General features: G+C 42.9%; 1 protein-coding gene across 2 annotated transcripts; it reads right to left on the minus strand.

The window, feature by feature from the left end:
* Positions 1-7715: 7715 nt before the first annotated feature.
* On the minus strand, positions 7716-22188 carry LOC117482061 (B-cell receptor CD22-like). 2 transcript variants are annotated; one of them, XR_004555821.1, is made up of 11 exons: positions 22033-22188; positions 20392-20748; positions 20089-20301; positions 19606-19959; positions 18855-19079; positions 10640-10906; positions 9695-9782; positions 9541-9598; positions 9209-9306; positions 8387-8478; positions 7716-8145 (listed from the first exon to the last, which is right to left on the minus strand). XR_004555821.1 is itself a non-coding variant. In XM_034130048.1 (10 exons), exons 1-9 carry the CDS (start codon positions 22085-22087, stop codon positions 9211-9213), a joined length of 1713 nt encoding a protein of 570 aa, XP_033985939.1. In that variant the 5' UTR covers positions 22088-22188; the 3' UTR covers positions 7716-8478; positions 9209-9210. The 2 variants fall into 2 exon arrangements, 1 of the variants encoding a protein (XP_033985939.1); XM_034130048.1 differs by having other exon boundaries at positions 7716-8478.
* Positions 22189-23205: the final 1017 nt, after the last annotated feature.

Genomic DNA, 23205 nt, shown 5'->3' on the forward strand with positions numbered 1-23205 from the left:
CTTTTTATTTAATGCTTTATAACAGCTGTAATAGTTCGTTTAGAAATCCTAGAAACACTTTTACGGCAGCTCTCATTTACGGTAACTCCTTCTGACGTCATAGCTACCCACGTATAATATATAAACAAAGTCTTGGCTTTCAGAATATGAAACCTGTTATTTCCAAAATCACACGATAAATACATTTGTGAAGCTTGTAAAGGGAAGATGACAGGCACCTCTCACTCGCAATCTGCTCCTCCGCAGTGTCACCCCCCTCCCTCCGGCTGAAATTATGAATGTACAGTAAGGCATATAGTAATCATAGATAACACGGCAGGGTCCGTTACAGTTTGTTTTCATCTGATTTCAAATAAACAAAGTCTTGGCTTTCAGAATATTAAACTTGTTTCGGCAAATTTAGACGATAAATACAACTATGAAGCTTGTAACGGCATAATTACAAGCGGAGAACGGAGTAATTTAACGTTACAGCAGGCATAACAACAGCCGGTGTTTATTTTATTATTATATATAGTCGTTATTCATTTGTTTTAAAGCTCAATAAGGAAGATTTAAACTTTCACACACGTTGACCGGCGAAAAACTCTGCCCGGTTCCCTCGGCCCCCACCACGTTGAATAAACAGAAGGCTGCTTTTGTGGAGGAAGTTACAGTGCTACGTACAGGCTCGGCATATGTACTGCAGCTTTTTCCAGCGGTATCCATAAATCTCTTAATTTTGACCTCAAAGTGCACCAGATTGATACATTTAACTAAGAAAAACATCTTCTGTTGTAACAACAATAACATTATAAATAGTAACATAGCTGAACATGGTATTGCACATTTAGCTTTCAGTGTTACTGACCTGAGATGTTTTTATTACATGAATTAAGGTGACTGAGGCTTTTTAACATAGACTTTTCAGTGTCCCACATACCGTTCACCATCCCGCACCCCCCTACTGTATGTTGATTTTTGACTTGGTTTGCCTACATGTAAATGGGTGGCATTTAGTACCTACCCCCCTCTGAGTGAATACCTGCTTAGCTACTTGGCACTAAGTACAGATATGTCTACCCTTTCTTCTTAGAGTTAGCCAAGAGGCTATTTTTCATCTGTTTGAATTTGTAATACAGTGTGATACTGTACATTATGCTGCACTGTGGGAATATTATCCTTAGGCGGGAAATGTATGTAAACTGGAGTCTGAAATAAGCTACAAATATGTATTTCTTAATAAACTAAATAGGCCACCATTGGTAGCAGTTCTCATTATATACTTCTCAGTAACTGCTCCCCTTAAATTAAATGTATTCTGTAGATTTTGGGGATTCATTAATGCATTTATTGCCATCACCATGCTTTTTCAAGACTCTTTTAAATTCTATCATTTTATAAGGACTTTTCAGATGTCTGAGTGTAATATCTGCATTTTCTATTTTGGTTTGATAAGGACACATCCTGGGGATTGTGTTTACAAACATTGACCATACCGTTCACCATCCCCCACCCCCCTACTGTATGTTGATTTTTGACTTTGTTTGCCTACATGTAAATGGGTGGCATTTAGTACCTACCCCCCTCTGAGTGAATACCTGCTTAGCTACTTGGCACTAAGTACAGATATGTCTACCCTTTCTTCTTAGAGTTAGCCAAGACGCTATTTTTCATCTGTAGTTAGTTAGATTTTAAAAGTCAATCTAAAACACATTTCATTTTAAACAAGTACATACAATACATTTAAAATATGCAACATACACCGTAAACAAAATCTGTAATCTAGGCAGTAAATTGCTGTATTACCCACAGTCATTTACTTTGAATTTGTAATACAGTGTGATACTGTACATTATGCTGCACTGTGGGAATATTATCCTTAGGCGGGAAATGTATGTAAGCTGGAGTCTGAAATAAGCTAAAAATATGTATTTCTTAATAAACTAAATAGGCCACCATTGGTAGCAGTTCTCATTATATACTTCTCAGTAACTGCTCCCCTTAAATTAAATGTATTCTGTAGATTTTGGGGATTCATTAATGCATTTATTGCCATCACCATGCTTTTTCAAGACTCTTTTAAATTCTATCATTTTATAGGCCTATTTAAGTATCACTTTTCTGAAAATAACAAAGCAGGGTTGAGGAAATATTCCCAACTGCATCTTCAAAAGTAATCCAAATAGCTACATCAGCATCTAGCAAATGAAAAGCTTTCTTTGTAGACACACAGATCAACTGTAGTGGCACAGTGTATATATATGCTATATTTAGGGTCGATATGTGATGAATTTACTTTAAAATAGCAGATCACTGTGACCGGATATAGTTTTTTCGGCTTAGTGAACGTGTGTCTCTTCCTCCGCGGCTCCTCCGTGCAGAGAGTTTGCAGCGGTGTGTGTCAGCAACGTGCAGTCAGGGGAGGCACGGATTGGCCGTCGGGAGAGTCCCTGTGCTGTGAATCACAGAACGGCCGGACGCCAACGGCCCGGTTCGCTTACGGCCGACAACAACCCCCCCCCCCCCCCCCCCCCCCCCGTTGACAATTCACGAGCGTCTAACTCTCCCCCCCGTCCCCCCCGTCGCACCTTCTAACAGAGCCCCCCCCCATATCAAATCCCAATTTTACCCCTGGCCTCCGGAGCAGAAATGAAAGAGTTTTAAAAATGTTTACGTTTTGGTAAGTTTTTAGGGAAATGTTGTAATATTGCAACGTTGGCCTTAGGTGGGAGCAGAATTTCTGTATTTCAACTCACATTGTCTGAATAAATATAGTGAACAACTAAGGGTTAATTTGCAGGATTGATTGCTTACTTAGCCCTATATCAGTATATAGCATGAATAATAATCACACATCACTCATATTTGTTATGAATAATCATTTATCATTTATTAAATAGTAAGTCGCTTTGGATAAAAGCGTCAGCTAAATGCAATTTATGAAAGCCTCACTCATGATTTTTTTACCAAGTGTTTTTATTGCTCTTGGGGCATTAAAAACAAGATTTTAACTTTAGTTTTTTATATAATATCTGCATTTTCTCTTGTGAAAAACTAAGTCTTAGTTTGGCCATAGTTATTTAATATATAAAGACTATATATTATTGAATTACAAGATTAGATATACTTCATTTTATCTAAAATATTGATATGTTCAAATGCTCTTCTAAACAAAACTGAAAGTCCATGAAAGTTGTCTTCCTGTTTTTGTGAAGGAAGCGCCATCTCCTGGTTAAATCCTGAAATTGAAAATCTGGCAACGCCCTCTTGGAAAATAGTGGGAGGGCTTAACATTCCCAGATACTGGTCTTTGGCAGGTCTTAGGCAGGTAACTGGCAGGTAGTAGGCAGGAAGCAGTAAGCTGGAGTCTGAAATAAGATGCTCCATCTGTATTCATGTATAAAAGACGTACAAAAGTGCATTTTGCATGATAGGTCCCCTTTAAGTTAATGGAAATGACAAGCAGGGACTCCTTTTGTCCCCGAAAGTGCATCTCACAATTATCTTAAGGATATCAAAAAACAAGGTTAACCCCTCATTTGATCTCTTTTTACCTTATATTACAAGTAAGGATCAGTGTATTTAAAACCCAGGTACAAAAGATATTTGTGCCATAAACATGCACCGTGACGGCCATTGTAGTCTGAGTGTACGTGTAAAGTAAAAGACAACCACATTTACTTTATTTGTACCTCATGGCTTTCTAAATGTTAACATTAAGGCGGTAGACAGAGTGCACGTTGTAGAGAGAATGTTTGAGACCAGACGTTTAGATGTGGTTTGCGTCTACACTGTACATCATCAGAGCTTCCTGTTAGAGTTTCAGAAAGACTTGTGGTTGTGGTTTTATAAAAGGAACAGCTGAGGTGGGACGTGTACAGCTGAGGTGGGAGGTCACAGCTGAGGTGGGAGGTCACGGCTGAGGTGGGAGGTGTACAGCTGAGGTGGGAGGTGTACAGCTGAGGTGGGAGGTCACAGCTGAGGTGGGAGGTGTACAGCTGAGGTGGGAGGTGTACAGCTGAGGTGGGAGGTCACAGCTGAGGTGGGAGGTGTACTTGAACTAACAACTCACCTGCTACCATCATTACTACAGACAGACGTGTCCCTTGAGAACAACGCCATGCAAATAGTTGCATCGTTGTATAGATACTGAGATAAATGCTGTAATGTAATCCCTGTAATGCTACTGTATGATGTCCTTTTGTTGTTCTGTTTATGTTTTTAATGTTTCATGTGGAACCTACTTGAGCAGGTCTCCCTTGAAAAAGAGATCAATGATCTCAATGGGATACAACCTGGATAAATAAAGGTGTGAAATGAAATGAAATGAAATAAAAGGACTGAATAAGGAGAAAGAAAGAAGTTGCAAAGTGAGAAACGTACTATCTGTCAACATTACACATCCTTGTTGATAGATGATCCAGTAGTATTAAACAAACCACCTGATAAAAATGTGCTCTGTGGGGTTACTTAACAGTAGAGCTTAAAGGTCACCTATCATGCAAAATGCACCTTTTGATGTCTTTTATACATAAATATGTGCAGCTGGTGTGTCAGGAGACTCACAAAGTGTCTGAAAATACAACCCCCTCTCTTTTCCTCCTTACCCACATCTCTAAAAACGGGGGTACAACGGAGCTGATCCAGATTTTCTGCGTCATGACGACATTACTAAAATGCCCTATCAGAAACGTTGCTATCAGAAACAATGTGCGGCCTGTTTTGGAAGTAATATGGTCTTTGTTGACATTAGCATAGCTAACACTCAGAGCTAACCTGTACTGGAGAGAGCATGTGTAAAGAAGCAGGATGTTAAAGGAACTCACCTTGTGGTAAACCTGAGAGAGAAAAAGCATTTGAGCTCCATGCTGTTTCAGAAATAATCTTTAATGTGGTTTGGAACATAATATGGCGTTAAATCACGGCAGTATTTAGCTAAGAATCTGGGTAGAACTCTCATGAGCTCTCCTCTCTTTATTTTTTTTATTTTTTTTAAAGCTACAGACACAGAATCAGCCGTTCTCCAACAGGGCTGAAATAGAGGGGTTTGAGGCTAGAATGGGTGATCTGTTTGGTATCTTGAGTAAAACACTTCATAGACATGTTATTATATCTGAGACCTATAATATATGCCTAACAATAGTATAACAGTAGACCTTTAAAGCTAAATGCTAACATCAGCATGCTAACATGCTCACAATGACAATGCTACCATCCTGGTGGTTAGCAGGTTTATTGTTTACCACGTGTAACAGTTAGATTTAACGTGTTAGCTGGCTGGCTAGCATTTGGTAATTAGCAGTTACCACAAATTAATAGCTAAAGAAAAGTATAGGCCTGTTGAATGTTGAATTTCACACGCTAACATAGGGCAAAACAGGGACATCTCAGCTAACCAAATGTTAAAATAACATTGTTCCGGCGGTGGAAAGTAGTTAAATACATTTATTGAAGTATTGTACTCAAGCACTATGTTGAAATGATTTTCTTTATTTTGAGAGCATCCATTTTATGCTACCTAAACCTTTACTCCACTACTGTACATTTATTTATCAGTTTTAGCTTCTATTTACATATAAACACTTGATATGACATGATACAGTACTGTGCTATTTGGACGACAAGAGTACTTGAGTGCTTAACATTGAAATAGTGGGGATAAAAACCCAATTATATTTTACAAAATTATACAAATGTTTAATTATTTGGTTATTCTAATAGGGACTTGAAGGCCTAAACCACAGTTGCTTAGACTAACAAGTCTGTTTGACGTTGTAACACCTACTGGTCACCAGCAGAGGTCAATAATATTCACATTTTACTACACGCCTCATTGGGACCTGGAGTTAACTGAGGCGCTGTTTACACGAGGAGAAAACTGCTTGTATCTGCATAGTTTCGCGTGCGTATAGCCCTATTATTTACACGAGGCCGATAGAAACTGACCCCACAAACGATAACGGGTCCCAAGGTGGATAGATTTGCAAACGAAACGCTCTGGGGGGTGTAGGAGTAGAATACCTCTGCTACGCGCCGTTCGTTGGATGAGGCTGGATCTCTATTAAATTAAGAAAGGAATTGAAAACACCGGAATCAAAGTTATAACAAATTATCTGAGTTTACTTCTAGTAGGAAACCAAACACATATACAAGTTATACAGAGTACTCCGGGTACCCCGGGCTTTTAGATTTGTGATGCGATTCGGATAAATGCATCGGGATCAAACCAACTCATCAAACCAAAAAGAAATTGGACTTCAGGTCTGTGATGCGATTCGGACACAGATATCGGGATCAAACCAACTCACCAAACCCAAAAGCAATTTTACACACACAAACGTCAGTATTTCTATCTGTCTTTGGGGCGGAGATTTGTCGATTCTTCCTTCCCACTTTTCTCCCAAGCGAATCAGAGAACCCCTGGGGAGGAGCTGTTTAAACTGACCACCTCCCCCAAGTGCCCTGACTGGCTGGATTCGCTTCTGGCCGGGTTCAATAGTTCTCTCCAGGACTTGAAATTCCAAAGTCCCCTAAGGTCAAAAGTCAATTCTTATCTCCGTCCCGATCTCCCCTCCCTACCTTTTCCAGGGGATCTTTTCCTATTTTACGATGTCTTTAACGACTTAGAAACAGCATCTGGCTCTTAGTGGTGATAAGGATCAATGTTGGTGTGTGAAACACAGAATCTCTAAGTCAGTGAATTTAAAAGTGAGAATAACATTCTTTTTCTAAGTGATTATCAAAACCCGTTCAAACAATATATGTTTACTTCAATACAGTGTAGAATCATATCTTCTTACTTCAGGGGTCAACCGAGTCCGTGTAATCACCTCTATACGAATATTTCCTGAAAAAATAGCGGAAAAAAAAAAAAATAGCACCTCTCCTGCTCATTGCTGTAGCAACTATCAAAAATAGCTGTGTTAATTAAACGCACAAGGGGTTCTTGAATGAAATAATATTATAAAAGGAAAACCAGAATAGTTAACGCCCAATATACTCCTTAAACAAAATAAACAGAGTCAGATTTCATGCATTGATCCATTATATTGACAAAGGAGGATCTCACCCGGTGTTTGTAGAGAATATCTCTCTTTTCTGAGCGGGTCCTCTCCACGGAGACGTCGGTCGATGCAATATCCACAGATTCGGTTTCTTTCAGTTAACTTCCCCGTAGCATTTATCCATATGCTGAGGAAATTACTATATCCCGCTGAATACCAGCAATCACCACACACACTTCCTCCTGTCAGTAGCTACTGCTAGTGCTACTGCTACTGACCATGCTACAGATATTAGTGCAAAAATATACAGCTCCTCTACCACAACCATCAGCAACAAGTGGACATGGAGAATTACATGAACTACATGTTGCTAAATACACGGCGGGGCATGAACAGAAGGGTAGCCATGGCAACATTGCGGCGGGGGCTGCTGGGGCTGCTCTTCTTCGCTGCTTTTGGTGTATTTTGGCGGAAGTTACAGCGCCACTTACAGTCCCGGCATATGTACTACAGCGTTTCCAGCGGCCTCGTTTGAACAGACACGTTAAATGAAACAAATGCATGTGAACGGAAGACTTTTTTGAATACGCATACTGTGCATAAACGCAAACGGTCCCGTGTGAGCGGGGCCTGAGACTAATGATGGTTGGTAGAGTCTGACACTCTGGGGGTTACCAGTGAAAAAGTTTGATGGTTTATAAATAAATACACTTTAAAAAGGTTTTTCCTTTAACTTCTTTATTTCACACCCTTTTTTTGTAAACAAAACACATAGGCAATACAATGGACTAATGATAACACAACAGCTAAGTGCCTTTGATAGAAAAGACACTGCACACTCGAAAGGGCAAAACAGATGGATTAGACATACTCTATACAACTCAATATGAAAACATACATGTATAATATGGACAATGTGACAAAGGTTTGGTCAAAAGGACTGCAAATGTATTTACAAATACTCATTCAGAATTAAAAGACAATTCACAACTTAAAAAATACTTTAACAATTTAAAAAAGAGAAAGCAACCAAGAGCATATCCCTTTACAAGATCTATGACTAAACATATTTCATAAGGACAAATAATAATAATATTTCCAAAAACACATCAAATAAGGCTTATGCTACGCTGAAGGACAAGATGCTGAGGTTAAGACTCTGTTGAAAGAGGAAGAAAACATGTTACAGTTATTTATAAAGAATACTTAGAAGTAGAGCTAAGAGAAATGAGGAACTGATTAAAACTCAACCTTCATTTAACAACTAGAGGTCAAATGTGAGCATCATTTTAGAACCAGACACAATAACATATACAAAAATCAAGAAAAATTATATTTGAACAAGTTGCAATCTACTCATGCCTGTAAATCTCCTGCTGTCTGTGACTGCTGACTCCTACCTGCCGCTAACAATGAAACTCTCATATTTGAAGGTAAATGTTTCCTCTTCAATGTTTCACTTCCTTCTGTTTCCATCCAGGTCAGTCTCCCTCTGGTTTAAAGCAGCAGAAGAAAAGCATGAGCAAACGTTAGTGAGTTATTTCTCAGTAATGGACCTGAGTAGTTGTTTTGAGTTTGTTTTACGACACATGTAGCTTCTTATTGGCCTTTTTACTGCCATTCAATTTGTGTTAAAGTCCTTGCTGAAATTACAGGAGGCGTATTTGGTCAAACTTGGTAATGTGACTAAACTGCTATTTTTAAATCCAGACTGAAGACTCACTGTGACTTTTATTTATGTTTTGTATACCTGTCTTCTTCTATATAAGCATGTTTATTTTATTCTCTTTGCTTTTTAATGACTATTTTTAATGTGTTGCTGATTCACTATTTCTGAATGCTCTTAATGTTTTTAATTTTTGTAAAGCACTCCGAATAGCCTTGTGTTGAAAGGTGCTATATAAATAAACTGTCTTTGTTGAATACTCTATGCTGATTGGACAATTTTAAACATTCTGAGGTCTGCTCTTTTTTTGCTTTGGTCGCTCTGATCAAGGGACTAAGTGCCGTCAAATCAATCCGCCGATGGAAGTCCGGTCAATTTAACGTCAGCAATGGACAAAAAGTACATGTTTTCCTCCGTCAGAAAACGTTATTAAGCATTAAGGCGTTTTGAAAGACCTATAACGTCTAAAATTTGAACATATATGTCTACACAAATAGATAGGAATTAACTAAAAGATGACTCAACAGCACATGCTGCTGACTGATAGCTGGCTGACCTTCAGACCAGGTCCTCCTGCTCCTCTGGTTCTTCATCCTGTTCTGCAGAGACCATGTTCAGGTCTGAGAGGTTAGTATAATCAGGACCAGACTCCAACTGAAGAGTAGAGACAAGAAAAGATGAACGTTCAAGTCCTTTGATACAATTACACCTTTGAATAAAGGAAAGACTGTTTTATATATTTCTCTTTTGATTCGAATGACAGGAAGATTAATACATATTGGTAATTGTATATCAAGAAGCAAGGCATATTTACATTCTCCTTGTGAACACAATTATTAACAATTCTGTAATATCACTTTGCTGGAGTTGGATCTGTCACTGTCTCACCTCCACAGTCTCTATGGGTTCATTCGCTTCAGAGGTGGAGTTCACAGTCTTCTTCTTCCTGAATTGTGTTCAACCATAGTCAGATCAATAAGTAAAAGTGTTACTCTAAGTACCCCAAATGATAAATGTCAATGCAGAAGTTGAATAGTCTCACCTCATCCAGAGACAGACAAGGAGCAGAGGAATCAGCACCAGAACCACCACAGAGAACCTGGTGATGTTCACGATCATTGGGGATGTATCTAGAAAAGGAGGTAAACAGTTGTCAGATACTTTAACTGTGAGTGGGATCCAGGAACCCCTCAACAAACACACGCCTGTTTGCTATCCTGGCTCCACACTGGTAGAAGGAGTTCCCCATTGCTATCAGAACAGCAGAAAGTCTACACATCGTGCGTCATAGACTGAAAACCAAATCTGTGTCCACTGAACCTAGGACATTACATTCTTTAAACTTCCCATTTCGGTCACCTTTTTTAGTTTTCACTTCCTGGTTTTGTGGTTTCCCGCCTGTGTGTTTGTTCGCCCCATCCTGATTTTTGAACCCGAGACCCTTGTGTGTTTGCCTCCTCTCTCGACTATCTATTGTCTATGTGATTTCTGTTAGTATTTAAGTCCTGGTCTCCTGTTAGTCTTTGTCAGATCCTTGCATGTTGTTATATCCTCAGGGTTGATTGCACTTATAATCACTTTGGACAAAGTGTGAGCTAAACGTAATGAAATATAAAGAAAATATTTCTAACAGTTTCCCTCGATTCAATCTCTAGTTAAACTCACTGTATGTTGAAGTGATTTGCACATTTGTGTTGATATGTATGGATGTGGAGTTTATCTTGCCCTATTTAATCTCTACTAATTTAAATAACAAATTGGTTATGGCTTTGTGAAGCTGTATTTTAGACTTTGAAGATGTCCGGACAAATGGATGTTTTAAGGTTTGAATCTGGGTCCAAAACCTGCATTAAAACTGCAAAAAATCTCCTAAATCTGCAGCAGATGGTGAATGTGAAGGAGGGAGTGTTGTAGAAATTAAGATCAGTAAACGTTGCCCATCCAGGTACTGGGCACATGTTAGCTTTAAATAAACAATTTCACTCACATTTTACATTAATAAAGACTTTTTCAGATGTGCTGCTCCCCAGCTCGTTCTCAGCTGAACAGTAATACTGTCCAGAGTCAGAGGACTGGATGGATCTGAAGACAAGCTGGGGTCCTTCACTGAGAAGAGGAACGTCTGCATTGCTATTCTTCTTGTACCAGGTGTATGTAGCTGCTGGGTTAGCATCACTGCTACAGGTCAGAGTCACTGAACGGCCCGCCTTTATCTCACCAGAGGGTCTTGACAAAGAAGGGAGCCTCGGAGCATCTGGAGGAGAAGTGTGAACAGAAAATATTAAGAATGTGTTTCTCACTAGATTAGCACAAAGGGTATCTACATTATTGAACGCTGAATGTAGCTGCATTTTGGACTTCGAACATGGTTTGACAAAATGCATGTTGGACGGATTAAACCTTTATCCAAAAGGTGCACAACATTTAAACTTTACACTACAATAAGGTACACTTCATTTGTAGTCGATACAGGGCAACGAATGAAGACTGTGATGTTAACCACTACGAACTAAAATGTATTACTGAAGATTATTATAATGTTGTACATCTCTCTGTATGAGAACCTTGTTTTATTTATTTTTAATTATCTTATTGTTTGTTCACCTCCTTAACCTGTTGTTGGGTTGAGGAGCTTGGGGGAAACGCTACAAAACTCAGTATTAAAGGTTTTTCTTACATTGTTCATATTATAATAATTTTCCTTAATGGGTTAAATATATTGTGAATATAGTTTTAGTGTTGTTTCCATCTGATGCCATAGTGAACTGAGGTATAGAGTTATGAGTCAGTGATGTTAGTGCACTGAGGCAGGACAACATGCACCACGTGTTGAAACTGTAAACTTTAACACATTATTTCTTAGACAAAATAAATGAATAAATATTAGAGGGTGTGGTACATAAAAAGAGTCTTCTTTGCTATGTTGAGTATTTCTCTGTGGAAAGGCTGCTGCAGGGTGTGAATGGAAACTTGAAAGAAAAGCAGAACATTGACGCGTGTAAAACTAAGATAACAAATTACTGAAAGAGAGTTTATTTTTAAGCATTGGACTTCTAATTGCTTTCAAAAGTCGTCAAAAACATTGATTGCTTCCTGTATGCTGCACCTGCTATATCTCTCCTCATTGACAGAAGGAAAGCATCATCTCTGCAGAAATGTCTAGATATTTATCAAAGCTACAACAGCAACTGAACAACATGTATTTAAAGTTATGTTGAGGACTGCAGGACGATAGAGGAAGTTCAACACAGCGATGAATTGGCAATTATTTAAAGCATGAGTAGTTTGTTAATGTAGGTACTGTATGTACAGTCATTATTTCCATCCATACAGACATAGTGTTACCATGCTAAATGGTGCTGTATTTCTAAAGTGTTTAAACTATCTTACAATATAAAAGAGGAGGAACACAACAAATCCACTCGCTGCTGCAGTTCAACTCATAGCTGCTGCTTTTATTATTTCACCTCCTTAAATTATCTTGTGGGCTCTCATCATGATTACATTACGTTGCAGGTGCTGGCTGTTTTTACAGAGCTTGCAAAAATCAACATATTCTCATCTTGCACCTGCAACCTTGAATGACATGAAGAACAATTTAAAGCTAACCTCATTAGTGATATCTTTCTTTGTGGGGTATCTTGGTGCCTAAAGGATTTTCTGTTATTGTTGATATTTAGTTTTGTTTCTATTTCATACTTACTGACCGCCAGAGGCAGTGCTTTAGCACTGGATATCTTCTGTCTCGCGCATGCGTAGGTCGAATATTTATATCAACAAAGTCACGTGTGACCCCGTATGACCCCGGAAGGTATAAGTTCCGGTGCTGTCAACGGGCTCAGTCCTTTTTCATCTTCTCGCTGCGCAGGTTACTACTTATGAGTAGAAGCCAAGCTTACTGAAAATTGGGATTATAGCTCATCGCTACCTGTAGCCTTGCGATCGTTTGATCGGAGCTGCGGGCTAGGAAAAACGCTCGCCCTCCAAAGGCTGCGACGAGCTGTCCGCCCTCCCAAGGGAGGGGACCGCGGTGTTCACCGCTCAGACCCTAGGAGCTCCGGACCGGTAAAGAGCGGACGCTCCTGCACACAGCCGGTGAGATCGCTACCATTCATTGCTGTTTGTGCTATATCCTATATACTCTCAAACTAATGAGATAATTGTGTACAAATTAGCCGAGGGTTCTCGCTAAATTTGTTACTGCGCTAGTGAAGAGAGCGTCTCCGCCCTCCTCTCACTATATACATTTGGTTCTTACCTGTACTATCATCCAGTTAGCTGAGTGCTCCCGCTGAAAGCTAATTTCTACAGTGCTAGTGAAGAGAGTGTTTCCGCTCCCTTCTCCCTGCACACAGTTGGTTTCTGTTTTATCCTCCAGTTAGCTGAGTGCTCTCGCTCAAGCTAACTTGCTACAGTACTAGTGAAGAGAGTGTTTCCGCTCCCCTCTCACTACACACAGTTGGTTTAAATACCCGTTCCATCTCCAGTTAGCAGAGTGCTCACGCTGAAAGCTAATTTTCTACAGTACTAGTGAAGAGAGTGTTTCCGCTCCCCTCTCACTACACACTAGGGCTGTGCAATTAATCGTATTTTAATCGCAATTACGATTTTGGCCTGCCACAATTACGAAAACAACATAATCGAAAAAGACAATTATTTAGCTTTGCTAGGTTGTGACAGTGCACTGCAACATATTTGATCTAATTAATTTTAGTCTAATTTATTTGTATTTATCATATTTACATATGTTTAGTAGCTTGTTGAAGTGCGCTCCAAAATATTTGTTGATCTTGTTTATTGGTATTTATTATTTTGATATTATTTATATAAATGTATCATTTATTTTATTTATTTTTGTATTGGTTTTTCAGTTGAATTATACGTTCAGGGTAATCAACAGTTAGATACAGAAAAGATACTGTTCAAATTATTATTTGTATTTGTTTTAAAGTTCAATAAATGGATTTTTTCAAAGTCAATGAATAATCGTATTTAATAATCGTGATATCAATTATTGACCCAAATAATCATGATTATGATTTTTGCCATAATCGCACAGCCCTACTACACACAGTTGGTTTAAATACCTGTTCCATCTCCAGTTAGCAGAGTGCTCACGCTCACGCTACTATTATTGTGCTCACTCCCCTCCACTGCGGAGTTTGTTTTCTGGCCAGTTAAATACAGTTAGCTGAGTGCTCTAAAGCCCCCTTGGCGCTATGTTTAACGGCTGTAATACCTGTATGGCTTCTCTGCAACCAGAGGATGGCCATGACCTTTGCCCCTCTTGTCTTGGCCTCGAGCATCTGAGGGAGGGCCTGTCGGATGACCCGTGCATGAATTGCATCATCATGCCTCGGGCGGTAAGAACTGCTAGACTAGCCGAGGTTGAACTACTGACTGAGGGTGGCCTTCCCCCTGCACAGTCGACTACAGCCCAACCTACCCGTCCGGGCAGCAGAGGCTGCGGGTGCCCCGCCCAAGAAGAGGACTAAGCCTGATAGGCTGTCCTCTAGGGTAGACCTACTAGCTACTGAGCTAGCCCAGATGAAGTCACTCCTCTTGGATCTCCATTCTGGTGCCCGTACAGAGCACGCCACTGCACCCAGTCCACCCATGGCGGAGCTGATTCCAGATGACGATGTGTTCTCAATGGCAGCTTCAGCCACTCAATTTAATGAGTATGATGGGGAGGGCCCGTCCCAGGCTTCTGGGCCTGGCTTCTGTACCTCAGCTCAGGCATCCTCAGGGACAGGTGACGGCTCCATGGGTGCCGTCATTCGCATGGCACTGGCTCGCCAGCAGCTGGATGTACAGCAGCCCGAGACAGTGCCTGCCAGTGCGTTCTTCAGGCGCACCGTGGCACCAGCCACCTTTGCAGTTCCTCCCTCTGATGAGTATCTGAAGGAGTTACATGCATGCTGGAGGGACCCTAGGACTCTTTCCCGTCTTACGTCTGATGGCCGAGCCCTGGCAGCCATGCAAGATGCGGCAAGAGTTGGCCTTGACCACATGCCGGCTGTTGAGCCTACTATTGCTTCCCTCATAGTTTCCCCTGATGAAGCTCTGAGGTCGGAGGCCAGGTGCCCTCGACCCCAATGTCGGGTCACTGATGAACTGCTCACTAAGGCTTACGATGCAGCGGCGCGCATGGGCCGTATAGGCAATTCCCTCTCTCACCTCATGCTCGCCCTCTCAGCCTCCCTGCAGCAGGAGGCTCTTGGCGCTTCCTCTACCAGCCTCAGTGACGCCTCATTACAGGCGTTTGCTCTGATGTCCAGAGAGCTTGGGCGCCTGATGTCCACTCTCGTCCAGACTCGTCGCCAGGTTTGGCTGGCACAGTCACCCTTATCAGAGGCATGTAGGAGAACTCTCCGTGCGGTCCCAGTGGAACCGGGGGAGCTGTTTGGTTCAGCGGCCGTACAGCTGCTCGAACGGACTGTTCAAGCTAGTCAGACCAGGCAACAGTTCTCAGCTCTTCGCAGAGACATGCCCCCCCCCGGTAGGCCTAGAGGCTCCGCATCTGCCTCCCGAGGCAGATCCCATCCACCGACTTACCCCGGTGCCCACCTTGGGCCTCAGTATCCCACGGGGGGGGCCGGCCCGCTACGGTCCTGTTAACTCGCCCCCAAGGCAGCCGCGGTATCCGGTGCCTAACCGTCGCCCCCCCCAGGGCCTCCAGAGGCCGGGGGGCAAGGTACTGAGGGTCTGGGGCCGGCTGTCGGTTATTTCTCCCAGCAGCAGCTCAACTACTGGGTAGCTCAAGCTTCAGACCCCTGGGTGGTTTCCACTTTAACCCAAGGGTACAAGCTTCAGTTCCGATGCCGCCCCCCAGTCTTCAGCCGGGTCAAAATGACCACCATAAACGACCCGACAAAAGAAGTCGCCCTAAACCAGGAGCTGTCAGTCCTCCTGGCCAAGGGTGCAATCGAGCCTGTGGACCCCATCTTAGAACCTGGGGGCTTCTACTCGACCTACTTCCTGATAAGGAAGAAAGGCGGGGGACTTCGCCCAATCCTCGATCTGAGGGAACTCAACAAATTCCTGAAGATCTTACCTTTCCATATGCTGAGCACAGCGGACGTTCTTCGTACCGTTGCCAGGGGGGAATGGTTCACGTCCATCGACTTGAAGGACGCTTATTTTCATGTGCCTATTGTGCCTCATCACAGGCAGTTTCTTCGATTTGCCTTCAGAGGCCGTCATTTCCAGTTCAGGGTGCTTCCATTCGGACTCTCCCTCTCCCCAAGGGTGTTCACCAGGTGTGTCGCGGCAGCTCTCTCGCCCCTGCAGTCTCAGGGTATGAAGATTCTGCCATACTTAGACGACTGGCTAATCTGTGCACCATCCCGGTTGCAGTCGACCCAGGACACGGCTCTCCTTCTCTCTCATGTCGCCCGGCTAGGCCTCAAGGTGAACATGGCGAAGAGTTGTCTGAACCCCTCTCAGAGCCTAACCTTCATTGGGGTGGCTCTGGACTCAGTCACTATGCGGGCCTGTCCATCTGCTCAGCGCCTGGACGACATCCTCCAGCTTCTTCCCCTCTTCAAAGGGGGCAGGTCTCTGGCATATATCCTGTTTCTCCGCCTCTTGGGCAAGCTGGCAGCTGCCTCAACTGTCGTTCCCTTGGGCTTGTTGTCACTGCGCCCCCTTCAGAGATGGCTGAACGGCCTCCACTTAGACCCCAAGTGGCACAGGCACAGAAAAATCAGGGTGTCACAACAGTGCCTCTCCACTCTATCCCCATGGAGGAGGAGGTCGTATATGTCAAGGGGCGTGGCCATGGGCTCCGTCCCTTTCCGCAGAGAGACCGTTACGACGGATGCCAGCCTCTCGGGATGGGGTGCGGTGTGGCAAAACAGGACAGCTGTGGTCTGCTCTGGACTGCACAGAGCATATCAATGTGCTAGAGCTACGAGCTGTGCACCTAGCACTCAGGCACTTCCTGCCATACCTGAGGGGGAGGCATGTGCTTGTCCGCTCGGACAACACTACAACGGTTTATCATATAAACCATCAAGGGGGCACCAAATCTGCACGCTTGCTAGAGGTGTCCCAGACTCTCCTGACCTGGGCAGCCCCTTGCCTGGCCAGCCTACGGTCAATGTATCTGCCCGGAGAGAGGAACCAAGTCGCAGACTTCCTCTCCCGTCACAAGCCTCCACCAGGGGAGTGGCGGCTTCATCCAGAGGTGGTGGCCAACATCTGGGGTCTCTTCGGCAGGGCAGAGGTAGATCTCTTTGCCTCGAGGATTTCGACCCACTGCCTCCTATGGTTCTCCTTGATGGAGAAGACCAGCCCTTTGGGTCAGGACGCCCTGGCTCATTCATGGCCAGGGTGCCTTCTCTATGCCTATCCACCCCTTCCCCTGATCCTACCAACATTCCTCAGAGTGCTTCATCAGGGCCACAGGCTTCTTCTGGTGGCCCCCTTCTGGCCAGCCAGGACTTGGTTCTCCCTGCTGCACAGACTCTGTTGCGGGACACCTTGGCGTCTCCCCAACAGGGGGGACCTCTTGTCTCAGCTGGAGGGTCGGATATGGCACCCCGACCCCGGCCGCCTCCAGCTGTGGGTCTGGCCACTGGAGGGCCCGACCCACTGCTGAGCGACTGCGTAGAGCCTGTCAGGAGGACTATCCTCAATGCTAGGGCACCATCTACTCGTAAGCAGTACGAGAACAGGTGGAAACTGTTCTCTAACTGGTGCCAAGGGCGGAATGAGGACCCAGTACATTGCTCGGTGCCTACTATCCTTGAGTTCCTGCAGTCCCTCCTGGACGACGGCCGGTGTCCCGCTACCGTCAGAGTGTATGTGGCTGCTATATCAGCTCAACACTCAAGGGTTGACAACAGCACAGTGGGGAGCCATAGGCTGGTATCCCTCTTTGTAAGGGGAGCACTGAGGCTTCGCCCCCCGAACATCCCAAGGGCTCCTACATGGGATCTGCCCTTGGTGCTGGATGCCCTATGCTCGCCTCCCTTTGAACCCTTGTTACAGGCAGAACTGAGGTGGCTCTCAGTCAAGACTGCTTTCCTTCTTGCCATCACCTCAGCAAAACGTGTAAGCGAGCTTCAGGCCTTGTCTGTGAACAGCTCGTGTCTGAGGTGGAACTCAGATGGCTCAGGTGTCACCTTATGGCCGAACACAGCGTTCCTCCCTAAGGTGCTGGCACGCTCTCATTTTAATCGGCCTATCCAGCTGGCACGGTTTGACCCCCCATCAGGAGAGGGGGAAGAGAGGTCGAGACTCCTATGCCCGGTGCGGGCCCTTAGAGCTTATGTCCAGACTACTGCTGACATGCGTCAGTCTGAGCAGCTCTTTTTGTGTTACGGTGGTCCTAGAAGGGGCTGTGCGCTCTCAAAACAGCGCTTGTCCCACTGGATCGTGGACGTCATTGCCCAGGCATACAAGGCGAATGACCGTCCCTTGCCACCTAGAGTAAAGTGCCACTCTACCAGGAGTGTCTCCACATCATGGGCGACCTGGAGAGGTGTGCCCCTGGAGGACATATGTGCTGCGGCCACATGGGCATCTCCGAGCACATTCGCCAGATATTACAGGGTGAATGTTGCCGCCCCTCACCCGCTGGGTGTGGTCCTCCTGCAGAGTCCGTCTAGGCCATCCTTATAGGTGAGTATTCAGACTTCCTCGTGACTCTGTTGATATAGGTCATCCAGTGCTAAAGCACCGCCTCTGGCGGTCAGTAAGTATGAAATAGAACGATAGTTACGTATGTAACTACGGTTCTATGAATACTGGATGACCGCCAGAGTTCTTGGTCACTCGGAATTTCGTGTTTCTGCGAGAAGATTCCATAGGACTGAGCCCGTTGACAGCACCGGAACTTATACCTTCCGGGGTCATACGGGGTCACACGTGACTTTATTGATATAAATATTCGACCTACGCATGCACGAGACAGAAGATATCCAGTGCTAAAGCACCGCCTCTGGCGGTCATCCAGTATTCATAGAACCGTAGTTACATACGTAACTATCGTTTTAACTCTTCTTTATTTAAAATGAAGTCTCCACTATAATCTATGTCTTCTGTATGTCTCTTTACCTAAAATGGCTTATTTACTGGCTGTAGTTAAGCTTTCATTTTCGATATATATAACTGCGGCATCTGCATTCAGATTCAGAAGAATCCTCTGAAATTGTCATTGTAATGTCAGTGTGTGTGTGTATGAGTAAACTCACACACTGCAGGCGAGGGGAAGACTTCATGTCCTTCCAGAGCACAAGAGATCCTGTCTGTGAGTTGAAACAAGCCTTTATAAGAAGATCTCGTTGTTTTGGGGATTTTCTTGTTGTTCTTGAACCAGAAGTAGGAAACACCAGCTGGACTGCAGCTGCTGTGACACTTCAGCTCTGCATAGGTATTAGACTGCTGGACTGTTGCTGCGATCACCTGCACCTGCAGAGCTGGATATGAGAAAAAGAAACATTTGAAATGACACAATATTACATCACTTGGTCCAGCAGTTTACTCAGGATTTCTTATATAAGGGGTGGGGGGCTGATAGATGAAGAGAACAATCTTTTTTAATAGTCACATTAAACTGTTATTCGTTTACATCTTAAAATATTGCAATATACACACCTTTTCCGATATCAAAACATTCCCTTAACTTCTCTAAGTGCCATTTTCAATTCCCATTTCCATGTAATCAAGCTAAAGGAAAGTGAAATGCAACTACAAGTGACTGAATACACCTTATCAAGCAGGACCATGGGGAAAGTGATAATCACAATTATATATCACAATTATTGTGACATAAACATTAAGTAACGGTGCACTGTTCTGACTTCCATGTTGTGCCAATGTTAACTTTTGTTTCGTAAACATATTCATTGTTGAATAGCTGCGAGGCTGATGACGTGAGAGCGAGGACTGTATTTGAAGGTATAAAGTGTAGGTGTATTTTCATCAGTGAGTGTTGATCAGTACCTGTGACAGTCAGAGTTGTTACAGGTAAATCACTCCTCCATTCAAAGCTTGGTGTTTTGAATGTAAAGAGATACTGAGCTGAATCTGAGTCTCTCAGGTCAGAGATCCTCAGAGTGGAGCGTCCTCTCTCTGTTTCAAGGATCTGAACACGACCTGCATACTGGGAGTCTTCACTAAGGTCCTCAGGTTGAGAGGGATTCTGTCCCTGATGACTACGCTCAGGACTGAACCAGAACTTTGATGTAATACATTCATTACTGGTGTACGTGCAGGAAATGTCCACTGATGATCCTTTGGGGGCGCAGATACTACCTTGAATGGAAGTCACCGTGTTGCTGTCTCGACCAGTGACACCTGAAACATTCAAACTCATTTTTAAACCATATTTTGACCAGAGTTGATGAGAAGTCACATACCTATTGAGTTAGCTATGGCTTCCACTAGAGGGTCTTATGTTAGAATAATGTAGTGAAGTGAACTCACACACTGAAGGGGAGGGAGAGTCCTCATATCCTTTCAAAGCACAGGAATAGCTGTCTGGAAAACTCAAGTCGACTTGATGAGAAGAAGATGTTGCTGTTTGAATCTTTTCACGGTTCTTGTACCAGACGTAATCATTATCAGGTAAATCACAACTGCTCTGACACTTCAGGTTAGCTCTGCTAGGATCTTTGCTTTCCACCTGCACCGAGAGATCTGTATTTGTGAAGAAGGAACATGATGGTTATTTTATTGTTTTCTTAAAGTTGAACATTTGGAAATGATTGGCATGAATGAAAATATTACCTGTGAGAGACAAAGTGACTCCAGGTGTACCATAATATCTTCCACCTTCTTGGTTTGTTGTGATCCTGAACCAGTACTCAGCTGAGTCGCTCTCTCTCAGGTTTTTGATTCTCAGAGTGCAGATGTTGTTTTCACAGAGATCCTCTACACGACCTGAATACTCTGATTCTGTGGTCAGATCTACAGGTTTAAGATCTTTCCATTTAGTAAACCAGAATGTTTTCTTAACTGTGTTAACTCTGCCTCTCCATCTGGATGGGTATGCGTAGCTGTATCTTATCTCCACTGTTGATCCTTTCACTGCACAGATCTCAGTAGAAGAGTAAGTCACTCTCCAGCCATCCTGACCCTGAACCACTGAAACACAGAGCACATCAGAAACAATCATCAGTCTCGTCAGTAGGCAGACTTTCTTAGCTTTATCAAACAGTCTCTGTTTCTCTCAGTGATCAGGCTGCTGCATGGCGTGAATGGAAACTTCAAAGAAAAGCAGAACATTGAGGCGTGTGATATTAAGATAGCAAAGTATTGTACTGCTAATTGCTTACAAAAGTCGACACAAATGTTGCATGTTGCACCTAGGTCTCCTCATTGTCAGGTGAAAGAAAGCATCTGACTTCTCTGCAGAAATTTGATATTTATAAAGCTACAATATCCACTAAACCACATGAGTATTTATTTAAAGTCATGTTTCTAAATGACTCTTAACATAAATCCAATGTTCAGTCTTGTTTTGTCAGATAAATACTACTATGTCCCCATCTTCATGCTGCAGTAACTTTGTGTATCCTTATGTTGGTAATGCCTGAAGTGTAGAGTTTTAAGAGGTCTTATCATTGAAGAAAGCTGCATATAGCACCTTGCGTTGATAGTGACTTACTGCACTAACTTGTTACTGTGATCGCCCCGGTTCCTTTTTTGCATGTCATACACAGATCTCTCTTCCTGTTTCCAGTTAGTCTTTACACTTTTCACCGTCCAATGGAGGCCAAAAATGAAGAAAATGCAAAAGCTACGATCATGTACATGCATGCAAACAGACGTTCATGCATTCACGTACACACACCTTCACAAACACTTGACCTGCAGGAACAAAACTGTGGCCGCCATAAAAGAGAGAAAGAGCGTTCAGTTGCAGGGCGCAGCTGAAAAACAGTAAAGTTGTTTTTTTGCCATAAAAGCAAAACAATAATCTAAAAGAAGCTTAAACTTTAGTGAGGTGATTATTATTGTCTTTTCATTTCTACAAGCAACCCCTCGTTCCTTTGACTCATTGTTCATTAAAAAAGTATTCATTAGTGACGCTTTTTATCCACGTTGCAACTCCTACCATAAGTTATCTCTTAAAACACTAAAGATATGACACAAGCTCATGTTATGTTATTGATTTATTACATTATCAAATACTTCTAAATGTATTCTAAGGCGGAAAAAGACTCGCTAAAGTTAAGTGTTGAGGACTCCAGGACGACAGAGGAAGTTCAACAGAGCGATGAATTCTAATTTGCAATTATTCAAAGCATGTTTTGTTTGCTAATGCAATTATGTACAGTCATCATTTCTATCCACATAGACAAACACTCTGTTTTTCACTCTGAGGTGCATTAACTGACTTACAATATAAATGTAGATGTACTGTACCTTGCACAGAGAGAAGGAAGACCACCAATCCACTCGCTGCTGCTTTTAACTTCATAGCTGCTCCTCACGTCTCTGTTAGATTTGCAGGTAGATCACACATGAGAAATACTCTATCAGTATATCACCAAAAACATCTCTACAGAAATAAGGAGGATATGGTATTTGAAGGCAGTGTGTTCCTTCTGCGGCTGGTTTCCTTCCTCTTTACATTATCACTATGCATGAGAACATGAATTACTGTAAATCCCCAAAATAAAAATTAAAGTGGACCTATCATGCTATATTTGAATAATATAGTGTAGGACCATACCTATATAAGGCATATTTATACTTTTTTTTTTTTCAAAATACCAAACAGATCATGCATTTTAGCCATGCCTCATTTCGCTCAATTTGAAAAATGTTAGCTCTGTTTTTGCAAGGGTTGATTCTGTGAGCAACAGCACCATCTAGAGGCCTGGCATATGTACTACAGCGTCTCCAGCGTTTTCGAACGGCTATGGCCGTGGCTGTCTCCTCCTGATTGGTGGAGTTGGCCCAATAGCCGTAGCGCCACTGTCCTGACGTCAGGACAGTGTTCAAATCTGGATCAGTTTTTATCAGATCCGTTGCAGCCCCTTTTTTAGAGATTTGGGTATGGAGGAAAATAGAGAGGGTTGTGTTTTCTGACACTTGGTGAGTTCCCTGGAACACCGGGGACACATATTCATGTATAAAAGACGTACAAAAGTGCATTTTGCATGAGAACAACGCCATAAAAATAGTTGCATCGTTGTATAGATACTGAGATAAAACGACTGAATAAGGTGAAAGAAAGAAGTTGCAAAGTGAGAAACGTACTATCTGTCAACATGACACATCCTTGTTGATAGATGATCCAGTAGTATTAAACAAACCACCTGATAAAAATGTGCTCTGTGGGGTTACTCAACAGTAGAGCTTAAAGGTCACCTATCATGCAAAATGCACGTTTTGATGTCTTTTATACATAAATATGTGCCGCGGCGCTGGTGTGTCAGGAGACTCACAAAGTGTCTGAAAATACAACACTCTCTCTTTTCCTCCTTACCCACATCTCTAAAAACGGGGGTACAACGGAGCTGATCCAGATTTGCTGCGTCATGACGACATTACTAAAAATGTGCCCACGGCCCTATCAGAAACGTTCCTATC

This window comes from Trematomus bernacchii, unplaced genomic scaffold (assembly GCF_902827165.1).
Source record: "Trematomus bernacchii unplaced genomic scaffold, fTreBer1.1, whole genome shotgun sequence".
Lineage (NCBI taxonomy): Eukaryota > Metazoa > Chordata > Actinopteri > Perciformes > Nototheniidae > Trematomus > Trematomus bernacchii.